Source organism: Psammomys obesus, unplaced genomic scaffold, assembly GCF_907164565.1.
Source record: "Psammomys obesus unplaced genomic scaffold, mPsaObe1.curated_primary_1811, whole genome shotgun sequence".
Classification (NCBI taxonomy): domain Eukaryota; kingdom Metazoa; phylum Chordata; class Mammalia; order Rodentia; family Muridae; genus Psammomys; species Psammomys obesus.
The window spans coordinates 4,697,423-4,710,403 of NW_026589447.1; the positions used below are offsets into that span (position 1 = coordinate 4,697,423).

At 40.6% G+C, this 12,981-nt stretch overlaps 1 protein-coding gene across 1 annotated transcript; it reads right to left on the minus strand.

Moving 5' to 3' along the window:
• Positions 1–789: 789 nt before the first annotated feature.
• LOC129675032 (G-protein coupled receptor 83-like) lies at positions 790–3,491 on the minus strand. The gene is made up of 4 exons (XM_055605091.1): positions 3,102–3,491; positions 2,783–2,908; positions 2,256–2,389; positions 790–1,856 (listed from the first exon to the last, which is right to left on the minus strand). Exons 1-4 carry the CDS (start codon positions 3,489–3,491, stop codon positions 1,136–1,138), a joined length of 1,371 nt encoding a protein of 456 aa, XP_055461066.1. The 3' UTR covers positions 790–1,135.
• Positions 3,492–12,981: the final 9,490 nt, after the last annotated feature.

A 12,981-nucleotide genomic window follows, 5' to 3' on the forward strand; every position in this document is an offset into this window, starting at 1 on the left:
CCACAACCTCAGAACCTCCAAGACTTCACTTTAAGGCATGAAATCTTGTCTAGGCTCAGTTAGCATGAAAATTACAGGTAGAAATAAGTGAGAGCACCAGGCGGGTGGGTAGCATGAGAGGTAATGATATGTATACATGCTTATACCTGTGTCAACATAAATCTGTATGCATGTATGTACATGTAAGCACTTGATTATGTCATGTTCCAATTTAGGATGGCAAAAAAAAAAGAAGAAGAAGAAGAAGTTGGTAGGGAGAAGATTGGGGTGTTGGAAATGCTAATCTAGTTGTCATGAAAGTATTAGGAGAAAGGTATGACCTCAAGTCAGTAGTCAACTCATATGGACAGTTCTAATAGAAAGGTCAATAAATTCATCAGAGCCCACATATGCCAGTGTACACTAGTTAAATTAGCTAGCACAAATTAGTACAAATTAGCTAGTAGTTCATCCAGATAAAGTCTACAGTTATACACAAGATGAAAAGTCTGAAGCTGGGAAATCAGTCTATAATCAAAGATCTGTAGACTGAGTTTACGGAGTCACATTTACAAAGATGGGGTGATAGAAGTCCAGAGTCATTCACCAGTGATTCTTGTTCCTTAACATGAATATTTGCCTCAGACTAAATTGATGGAGAAAGTAATTATAGGAAGCACCAAGTCAGTGCACAAGGGCAGAGAAGAAAAAGGTGTTCCTATTGACAGAGGGGGCTTACCAAGTACTCTTCCCAGTAATTCTTTACACTGACCTCTATCAATAACTGTTTCTCCGTCTTATAATCACTACTAGTGATAATCACAGGCCACAATTGGAGGCAAAAAAGAATCTTACTCAGGAAATCTAGTTCACATAAATTCATCTGCAATATAAGGTAGGTAAGTCCACAAATCTGTCAGGGTCTGGCACAGTTTTCCACAGTATTGTACAGAGGACTCATTAAGTTGAGTTGTGATGCCAGAACTACAAACTAAAACCACAAAACAATCCGGGAACATGGATCTGTGAGGATGTGTACATGATAGTAAAACACTGTTCTTAGCATCTAAGTTAGAGGTTATCCCATCTTTAACTGAATTGTCTGTGACAAGTTACTCATTAAATGAGATTCCAGTGGATCAGGTGGGCACCCATCTTAGGGAATGCTAGTCTGCATGTGGATGCAAAAGTAAGCATCCTGGGTTGAGGGCCCTGCTTCCTCATCTAGGGTGGGGTCTGGATCTTCCCATTCCCCTTGGACAGAGACCTGGGAATTATCCCCTGTAGCCAAGCTAGGATCCTCTAAAGCCTGGGGCTCTGGAACAGCCAGGGGAACTCGTAGCAGTGAAGATGTCTGGAGTTTCCGAAGCTCATGACTCTCCTGTGCTTTTATCTGCTGAACCTGGGAGCCCCTACACAGAAACAGTGATTGAACCCTGAAAGATGATATAGATCTTAGTTTGGCACGGAAGCTCCTGTTGAGCCAGCAGTAGATGAAAGGATTGTAGCAGGTGCTGCTCATTGCAAACCAGTGAAAGGCATAGAAAAGCACACTGTCATTTTCTACACCTGCGCTGGAAAGAAGAACCACATAGAAATTAAGTGGAAACCAACAAACTGCAAAGACCATTACAATAAGTATCAGCATCCGGATACTCTTCTTGCGCTTCTGGTAGTGTGCCATAAGTTGACGAGCAGAAGCATCACCAATAGCATTCTGTATCCACAGCCTTTTTCCTAAGTGAGAATAGGTTACAACAATCACCAGAAGTGGCAAGATATACAACAGGATAAATGTCCCAAGGTCCACATATTTCGCAACCAGCTTGCTGGGTCCAGGAAAGGCAGGGAGACAGTAGCTCCGGGCAGCGCCATCCCTGAAGAAAAGCAGAGTAGAAGTTACGATAACAAGACTGAACAAATGAACCCCAGAAAGCTTCTGTGCACAATATGTCTATACAAAATGCCAGCCTCTTGAAACATTAGGTCTTAATTTCTTCAATTTTAAAATTAGGGGATGAACTAAAATGTTATCTCTTACAGGCCTAGTCTAGGTATGGATAAAACTGAAGACAAAATTCTTTGTTGCCAGTGACCTTAACTTGGTGGCCCATCCCCTTGGTTTCACTAACACATTGGAATTAGAAAATGGCATCATATCTTCTAATCAAGAAAATGGAGAAGGGATGAAAATGAAGTTACAAACAGTATAAATGTCAACTTTCTGAGAGTATCTAGAAACAAAAAGATTAATTTATGCATTATGTATGACTTACGTGTTGACAAAAGTGAACAGATTTTGATAAATTGCATGTGGCAGAGCAAGGAACACTGCAATACTCCAGATCACGGCAACAACCAGTAAACTTTGGGAGTGTGTTAGCCTTGGTTTCATTGGGTGCAGAATTACCTACAAAAGAGAAGCAATATCCTTCCTCAATCAGCCCAAGGTCCCTGTGGTTTGTATAATCAGACACAGGATTATGAATTTCTTCGTGGATTCCAGAATTTATTTGGTCTATTAATTTATCTTATTCCAATATAATCACAGATGGGTTGAAGGTAGTTTAGGGAAAAAGATAATGCATCAAACACACACATATAATGATAAAACTCTGAAAATCTAAATAGTATCTAGATGTAGAAGTATTGTGACAGTAGGGAGAAGTATCTGAGCCAGTCTACAAACATATTCTATTCTCAAAGATTCTTCCACCCTGTAGAATACTGTAAGATGTCTGATCTTTCTGGCTATGTCTCACTCCCAGCTCTTTTATTCAGAAGTGTACTTAAGTGGTCTTACCCGATGCCGGTCCATGGCAACTGCCATCAGTGTAAGTGTCGAAACATGGAGGGAGCAGTACTGAGCAAAACGACTGACATGACACATGATCCTACCAAAAACCCACTGTCCACTCAGGAAACGAGCCTAGGGTAGAAAAGCAAGAAAAAGGATAGGTTAATTATTAAATTATTGCCTTCAAGCATTGCAGAGAAGCTAGAGTCTGGAATGGAGGCCCCAGGCATGCATATCTCTTTTGTTTTTTAAGTGCCATCACCCACCCTAAAATGGAGCAGCTTCATTCTTATGTGCTGAAACAAACTTTATATAAATCACTCACCAGGGCAAATGGACTGTTGAGCAGGATTATCAAAATATCAGAGATTGCCAGATTGAAGATGAGAAGGCCTGTTGATTTCTTGATTTCCTTGTGCTTGACAAAAACTTGGCATACAAGGGAGTTGCCAAAGAGAGATATCACTGTGATGACAGCATAAGCTAGTGACAGCACAATCTTTGCCATAATGTGGGGATTGCCCCCTAACCATTTCCTGACTGATCCTGCTGGCCCTCCCCATTCTGTACTGGAGACATTGGTTCCATTCAGGTTTGTGTAATTGCAGCTTTGATCCTCGATTGATGGGACCCAACTGACATTTTCTCCGAGCCAATCAACGGTACTTTCCATTTCTAACAGGAAAGGAGACACTCCCTGGAAGGAAGTGTTCATTCTGTTTGGAGAGAAGAATTAAGCAGCAACCAAGAGACCATAAAGGATATAGAGGCTGAAGTATTTTTCCAAATCCTTGCAAACAGAAACTTCTGGTTCCACCTAAAATGAGAAGGAGCAAACATTTTAGCATTGTGGGTCCGAAGAATACAGGGGCCAGGTCTTCATCTTTTTAGGAGAGCAGCCAGCAGGCTTGCTAGTCAGCCCACTTTCACTAAGATGATGGAATCCTGTGAAGCCAATTAGATCAGCCATATAGAATGATATATGAACCAGCCTGTATTCTTACCGTGATATTGTATAAATCTTGCATAAAACAGTCACTGTCTTCTAACACACATTCCACTAATTAATTGCTTAGTAATTAATGCCTAATCAGAGTTGGATTATTGAGGTCTAGCAGTATAGGTAACTCTAGATTATTGCCACAGAGTTGTAGGATTATGGGATTCTGACCTTTCTACCTTGCCTTGTAATAACAAAGATAGGTCTTTGATTGCTCTGACATGTACTGAAAATTTTACATAAATATGAAGATCATGCCAGAAAAAAATGGTCTTCTAAATAGGCGACTAGTCTCTAAACACCTATTTAATAAAGGATTAGGGAAGTAATGTGTACTTTTGCCTACATTTAAAAGGGTAAGACATCAGAGACCGTAAATTTAAAAGCAAGGCTTTTGTTTTCATTTCCATACTACCCATCCATTCCTGTCACTAACTTGCAGTATGACTGTGCAAATAAGCATGATTGACAAAAATTAGTTGCATATTTCTAAATTTTAAAAAGGCCCTCAAATGTTTTCAACATAAAGACATGCTAAATTTGTGAAATGAAATTTATGCCAATTACCACAGTCCAATAATTTTGTATCATGTACACTGTCAAAATTTAACAATATACCCAACAAATATGCATAATCATTGTGTCAAAAAAATAAAACTACATATCTAAACACATTTCTGCCTTGGTTTCTCCACCTATCTAACAGAGATGATATATACTTCATAAACTGGCACAAAAGACTGAATTAGCAAGCATGAAAAAAAAAAAAACAACTTCTTATGATGGAAAATTTTCTGGGTTTCCTTCTATTGGAAACCTACTTTTCATTGTTGTTTATAGGCAAATAAGTTCTGGTTAAAAAGGATGAAATGGTATTGTGTGTGTGTGTGTGTGTGTGTGTGTGTGTGTGTGTGTGTGTGTGTGAAGTGTGCTTTGTTATTAGTTCAAGTAGATGGGGGTTGTGCATGGATATTTGTGTAATTTGTGTATATGTGTTTTGTGTGATTTAATTGAGAAAGTTTTGTTCTTCTGCTTATGTGAACTCATATGCAGCATGATGATATTTCCATAGTGCAGACTTCTATACTGTGCGTTTTCTAAACAACATCTGTGTGTGTGTTGTGTGTGGTGTTTGCATGCTGTGTATTTATGTGGTAAGTTTCTCTGATGCACATGCACTTGTATGGTACATTTTGTTCAATGTGTCTGCTATATGTTTGTGATATTGGTTATATTGGGGAGGAGTTACAGATTTTCCTTATCATTATTTCTTCTTCCCACCTCTTTCTGCCTCCTTCTCCACCCCACAAAGTCGACTATGGAAAATTTCAGATATAGCTGAGTGACAGCATGCCTGAAAAACTAGGTTCCATATTCAACACTCCACAATTAATCACAAATATTTTAACTAGACAGAATGCCCCAACATGTTCCTCCAGTACTGGTGATGACAAGGCAGAAGCACCACAAGTTTGAGGACAACCTGCATGGAAATAACCAGCTTTAGGTGGATATGCATAGTGGGAGCCTGTCTCAAAATAATGTGGTATGGGGCAAACAAGGAGAATCCTTATGCTAAGGTTTGGAATCTCTTTTGACCACATATGTTTTCTAAATTTCCCTTCTGAATGGGGGCACTCATGCTATGGTGGGTGGCTTCTCTGCAAAAAGGGGTACCTCAACATAGCAACTAAATGAAATAGCTTTTGAGCCTTAAGGTTTGATCCTCAGCCCCTCCCTTTTTTGGAGAGGAATACGAGGGTGGAGGAGGGAGCTCCAAGCAGTTCTGGCATTTTCTAGACCATCAAGTGGGGAAGAGATTAAAAAATATTTAATTATCTATTTTCTGAAGAACTACTCTCTAGCAAGTCTTCTCCTTAACCAAATGGTCAGAAGGGGGCAGTGGAGAGAAATAAAAAATTCCATTTATAGCCCCTTCCCCAAATTTCAGGAGGGTGGGGCTTTTAAAAACTGCGTCATCAGTCATCATGAGACTTCAGCTGGATGGTTGCTATTGGTGACCACCCTTCAACCTCCAGCAACACTGTAGAGAATGAGATGCTAGAGTTCTAATTACATATATTTGGTCTTTACTGTCTTGGAAGTACAAAGGATGGCGAACACTGTTTCCTCTCTACCCTAAGACGGGGCCCCTCCCCAGTTATGAAACAAATGGTTCCATAAGGGAAAGGTTACTGACGCCAGTCATTTCCAGCCCACCTTCTCCCTGGAGAGGGAGGTGAGGAAGAGGGTAAGGGGTCTGGAAAGGGAATGTGGACCCTGCATCTCTGATACTGGCACCTGGCTTTCCAAGTCCTGAGGTCAAGCTTACAGTTTGTGTGTACTTTGATGCACACCACCACCACCACTACCACCATCACCACAACCACCACTACCACAATAACAACAACGTTTTTCTAGTTGTGGAAGCTTGACAGTTTGGGGGCTGAACCACTTAGAAGACGGAGAATGAGATACGCTGTACTAAATAGGAAGGAGCGCTTTGAACCAGTTTTAGAGCAAATACCCTCACTTTTCCGGAGTGTCAGCATCCCTGCTGATAGAAACAAACAAAACATTAAGGGATTTCTAAAGACTCACTCAGAGCTCTTGAGAATTCAGTATTTTGCAGTCACAGGTAACCTGTGGAAGAAATGCACCCTGAAAACAATCAAACAAACAAACAAACAAATAAAAAACCAAAACAGGTTAAGTACTCAGATTGTGGGCGCCCGGTAGACTTGGGGCTGCCTTGTCCCCAAACCCATATATTACATGGATAGTCTGACTTAATTCACTTATTTCCCTGTTTACCTGTTGTCAGTCGCAGCGACAGCAGCTCACCCCCAGATATCTCCAGCCTTTCCTGTGAATGTTGAGACTTACCTTAGAATGCTCTATCCGGAGACAGACTGGAAAGCTAGGAGCCTACCAGCCTCAGTGTCCTGGCCAGGCAGAGAGAAGAGGACGGACTAGCGGACTAGCGGACTAGCCGCCTATCCATCCAAGTCCCAGCCCACTTCAGAGCCCGAGGTGTCTCTGGCTCTGCGCACCACAGCCAACTGCTGCAGGCACAGAGTAGTGCGCACTCCTCCGCGTCAGAGGGACTGGGTAGTGACCCTCAGCAATAGGGGGCGGGGCCCCGCGAGGGCTGGCAGAGCTTTGCGCGAGACTTTGCCTGTACCACGAGACGCTGTCTTGGTCTGCAACACACAGGGAGGGGGGTAAGGGAGGGGGACAGGTGGCCTCCACAGCTAAATTCAGAGCTAGTTATTTTTTTCCCCACTCTCCCACTGTGTATCTGAGGCTCTAGTCTTCCCCATCAAGACAGGGGCACTTTGAGGCTAGGTCAGATGGAGCATCTGACTTGGGGGGGGAGGGTGCTGCCAATGGGGTAAATTCCTCTCTCTTTTATTTTTAAACCTTATTCAACCAAATACACCTATATCAGTTAATCAACCAGAATGTAATTAGCAGACACCTCTCTGCTCAAGTTTTTTCATAGCTAATCTCCTGCTCCTCACCTTCCCAAGGTAACTTGGTCTTCAGATTTTTTTTTTTAATCTGCATGGAGCCATAACACTATGGCAAGCCCTCAGAACCACAGAGGATTGGAATCTGGAAACTGAAGGCGGCAGGTGAAAGAGACAAATAGGGAAAGGGCATCTTTAGAAAGCTGCCTTACACTTGCAGTGGTGCTAAACAACATATATGATACAAGAACTATGCATGTGATTTTTCAAAACCAGTGTGGTGAATATTTTCCACGGTTCCGTGTTTTTTTTTTTTTCCCCCTTAGGAAAAGGAAAGCAGAGGGAAGTACACAAGGAAGATGAGAAGACAGAAACAGGAGGTTCCTGACATACAATTCCTAGAGTCACTTAAAAAGAAAACATTTGAATCACTAGGGGTTCACCTATTTTATTTCTAGAAAATTATTTTCTGCCCTCATTTTGGGAGTTTTTGTGAATGTTCAAATAGAGAAAACAGCTTCAGACTAGACTGGATTCTTCATTTCCTCCATGATCTCTCTTCTGAATTTTTTTAAAGGAATATGTAAACAATAAAGGAGCTCTTCTGTGCAATGACTCACTGAATCTCCCAGGGTAGAACAGAGGTGTCATTAGTCTTCGCACATCTGATTTTCGCTTGATAATATGAAAGCTCTTCAGATTTCTATAAAGCTCAGTCTTTCTTCCAGGTAGTGCAAAAATTCCATTTTGTTTTTCTTTTACAGCATATTTTCCACCAAAGAGTTCAGGAGTAACTCCATCTGTCAAAATCACTAAACATCTCCCCCAACACAAAGACAAAGATTTACTTAAATCTTGCCCACATACCCTGGATTTCCTTTAAAGACTGTAAGCGGTTCCCACCCCCGATCTTTTTATGAGTTTCTATGGTAGACCTCTGGATTTTAATAAAATGAAAAATTTCAAAATGGGAATGCCTCATAATTTCCCCTCACCTTAACTTCTACTGGGATATATTTAAAAAATCTCCATTGATTATGAATATTTACAGAAATGTTGTGTTTTCCCAAAAACAGGGTAGAAGCAGGCTCATCATTACAGCATCTAGAGTTTCTTTTGTGATCAGCCAACAACACTGTGCTGTCTTTTATATAGGATCAATTGACTACACACAGGGGTAAGAAACATTCTGTCCTTTTTGTGCACCAGATTTATCTAAGTAGACAAAGAGTATCTTCTTGTATCTCTCCTACAGCTAAAATTTACTCTGATACTGAAAGATCCCTTATTTTCCCACATCTTTATGAAAGTTCCCTTAACCATAAAGCAACCAGTATCTTCACCTGACTCAGCATTTCCTCTTTAAAGGGGCCTATACAACCTACCACACTGGAAAAGAGGCCAAGTACTTTAGAGACATTACCAACTTTTCCTTTATTTTGCTAAAAATTCAATATCACATCCTTAGTCTACCGCTGACAACAATGGAATCAAACCCCTACAGGCCCACAGTGCTTTCAGACTCCAAAACCCACTCGACCAACAATGTGATATCCACAAAATAGTGCAACTGAAATTATCACTTTGTAGTGTCTGAGGGCAAACAGTGAATTCCAGACATAGAAGAGAGCCCTTTGGATAAGAAAATCTAACTTTTTCTTACCCTACAAAGTCCTCGAAGTAATTATTTTCATTCATTCCCCTGCTGTCTGAAGACCACACAACTCTATCTAGCTTTGCCCCTCCCTTTCCTGATCGTTGTTGCTTTCCTTAAATAAGGCAACACCATCACCTACCTTGCAGAAATCTTCTTCCTTACCCTGCCAGGCTTTGGTACAGTAAAGACAACAGCTCTCCCTCCCATTAAGCGTCCAGGATTTGAGTTGGAACTTCAGATTGCTTCTAAAGCTGGGTTTTCTGCACTTCTTTGTATTCTTCCGAAATCTTCCATCTAAGAAATGCAGTAACTGCACGTGTGGCTCACGGAGAGTTAGCTCAAGCCAGCCAATCAAGGGCGGAAGCAAGAGAGCTCTAGCTGTGGAGCTGTCAGGCTCTTCCCACAGATCAAAGCCCTCCTGGTAACAGATTTATAGAATTTCACAGGAAAGGACGCAGTGGGCGGCGCTCCTGACTATTGGTTCAGATAAAGGGTGCACAGGGAAGAGGATAAAGAGGCTGAGGACTCTGTGGCTTCCTTTGCTGCCCACGGAGTATCTGTTTTGCATGATCTATTAAGGCATGCATTTTTCCAAGCTACTCTTTTCCAGAATTGAGGTTCAAACACAGGCGAAATTTCTGTGTTTATCTTCCACTCCACCACAACCTGAACATCTCTCTAAGGTAGAGCACTAGCCCAACAAAAAAAAAAAAAAAAAAAAAAAGAGAAAGAGGTAAAAAGGCTTTCTTTGTTGAACACAGAGGCACACCTGGTACCTAATCTTATACATTAGTTTTAATTTTAAAAGCTTTAACGTCAAAACTAGTGTGGAATTTTGTTTTCATGTGAGCAAATATTTTTTTTAGAAGAAACACACACACACACATACACAAAGGCAAATAATGTGTTTCAGGTGGAAATATTAGTGAGAAAGCCAAGCTGACCCTACATCTTATGATTCCTGACTTTGCCGTAGTGGCTCAAGATTAATTCTTTGAAGTGAGAATGTAACGTTAAGTATGTCTGTTTCTCTTTTATGGATTTATTTGAATCACACATTGTGTATGTAGGGGTTATGGCATATTGGGTTTATCAGAAACAGTTTTGTAATTTCATGATTTTTTTTTTTTTTTGGTCAGTAACTAAAAGTAGATTGCTGCAGAGATAAAAGGCAAGGCAACATCTTCCGTTTCTTTTAGTTTCTCATTGACTTGGGAATGTTTGCATCACATTAAATTACCTGACTTTGTTGATGCTTGCTGCCACAAAACTAACTTTCTCTATATTTATCCTAACACATTACCAAATTCTTCAGACTATTTTTAAGAGTCTATTAACTGATTCTTCTGACTTCCTTCCTCTCTGCATCACTGAATAGCAGTTCTGGAACAACCAATTCACATTAATCTAAATACTGCTTTCATTATGTCGTGCTCACTTCATATGAAGCCTAAATGGCTGTCTTGTTTCTAAAGTTTCTATAGAGGCTGTTTTAAAATTTGCATTTGCACCATCCAAACCTGTTCCCCAGGCGCTAGCCATGACATATCTAGTTTTTCAGTTTTTGCCTTCAATTCTAGTTCTCAGTAAAGAGTCCCTTGGCGTTTTTCTAATGGTGTCTTCAAATATAGTTCACATAATATACAGTTTACCTATATAATTTTCATATTCAAGTGATTGTGTAATATTCACAAAATTGCATACCCATCACTGCCATACATCCTAGAACTTTTCCATGACCACCAAAAGAAAATGTGGTACTCATTTCTTCCTATTCAACCTACGCATTCTTCCTCAACCTTGAAAAATAACTAATGTACTTTGTGCACATATGAGTTTTATATAGTAGTTGTTGCAGATAATAGAATTACAGAATGATCTTTTGTGATCTGGCTTGTTTTATATAGCACAGTGGTTTCCTTTGTAAAAAGATTACGATTTTATATGTATATCTGTTGTGTCTGCGTACATGTATGTGCACCATATGCACACATGGTGCCATTGGAGGCCCAAAGACAACAATGGATTCCCTGGAACTGAAGATACAGATGGTAAGCCACCATATGTGGTCTGGGAGCCAAACCCAGGTCTTCTGGAAAAGCAGTAAGAACTCTTCATCAGTTGCCTATCTCCTCCAGCCCCTTAATGTTTTTCTTTTTAGTTAGAATATGCCAATTTAACAAGGGAATGGGTTACATTGTGATATTTTCATATATGTATGTAATGTACATTGCTCACACCGTCTCTTATCCTTCCTCTCCCTTCTATTTATCTCTTTCTGCATCCCTGAGAGTTCCCACCAAGCAACTTTACTATCATTTTTTATTTCTCTAAATTCCAAACAAAAAAGAAAATATAGAATACTTGTTGTGATGATTAATATTGATTTTCAATGTGATGGGATCTGGAACCACTAAGGACACAAATCTCTGGGTTTGACAACAAAGGATTATTATTTTTTTCATAATATTTCAAAAATATTTATTTATTATTTTCACTTTCTTTTTTTGCTTATATTTTTAAATTTTTTATTAATTACACGTTATTCACTTTGGATCTCCCTGTAGCTGCTTCCCTCTTTCCCTCCCAATTCCTCTCTCCCTCTCCTTTTTCCACCCATGCCCCTCCCCAAGTCCACTGATAGGTGAGGTCCTCCTTTCCTTCCTTCTGATACTAGTCTATCAGGTCTCATCAGGAGTGGCTGCATTGTCTTCCTCTGTGGCCTGGTAAGGCTGCTCCCCCCTCAAGGAGGGGGGAAGGTGATCAAAGGGCAGGCCAATCAGTTCATGTGAGAGACTATATTGTGATAATCTGAGGTGTGATGACCTACATTAAATATGAGTGATACCATCCTATGGGCAATGATCTGGGACTGAATAAGAAGGAAAAGATAAGAGAAACATACCTTTTCATTTTTCTCTGCTACTTGAGTACAGATACAATGTAAGCAACTGCTTCATGCTCCTTTCATTGTGACTTCCTCACTATAAAAGACTGTATTGTAAACTGTGAGAACTATAAGCCAAACAAACACTGTTTCTCTTAGGTTGCCTTTGTTAGGTATTTTATTTTATTTTATTTTATTTTATTTTATTTTATTTTATTTTATTTTTGGATTTGCATTACTGGTTTTATTTTATTTTATTAAATTTTATTTTTTTCTTATCAGTTACATTTTATTAACTCTGCATCCCAGCCGTGTCCCGATCCCCCATTCCCTGCCAGTCCCTCCCTCCCTCCCTCATCTCCACCGTGCCCCTTGCCAAGTCCACTGATAGGGGGGGACCTCCTCCCCATTCATCTGATCCTGTTTTATCAGGTCTCTTCAGGACTGGCTGCAAAGTCCTCCTCCGTGGCCTAACAGGACTGCTCCTCCCTTGGGGGGTGGGGAGGCCAAAGAGCCAGTCATTGAGTTCCTGTTAGAAATAGTCCTTGTTCTATTTCTAACAGGATCTCAAGGGCAGGCTGTTTGACCCCCCCCCCCTCCAGGGGAGGAGCAGTCTGTTAGGCCACGGAGGAGGACTTTGCAGCCAGCCCTGAAGATACCTGATAAAACAGGGTCAGATGAAAGGGGAGGAGGTCCTCCCCTCTCAGTGGACTTGGAAAGGGGCAGGGAGGAGACCAGGGAGGGAGTGTGGGGTTGGGGAGGGAATGAGGGAGCGGGATACAGCTGGGACACAGAGTTAACAAAATGTAACTAAAAAGAAAAATTAAAAAAAAAGAAGAAGAAATAGTCCTTGTTCCCCTCACTATGGGAAACCAATTGGTTACTGAGCTACCATAGGCTACATCTGAGCAGGGGTTCTAGGTTACATTCATACATGGTCCTTGGTTGCATATCAGTCTCAGAAAAGACCCTGTGCCCAGATATATTTGGTCCTTGTGTAGCTCCTATCCTTTCCTCATCAGACTAACTCCCCTTCTTTCTTATGATTCCCTGTACTCTGCCAAAGGTTTGGTCATGAGTCTTTGCTTTGAAAACATTGCTAGTTAGAGTTTTTTTCAAATGTGCTCAGTAGACTCCTGTCAATGTTCAATGCGCATCCCATTTGTCTTTCTAAATGAGGATTGATAA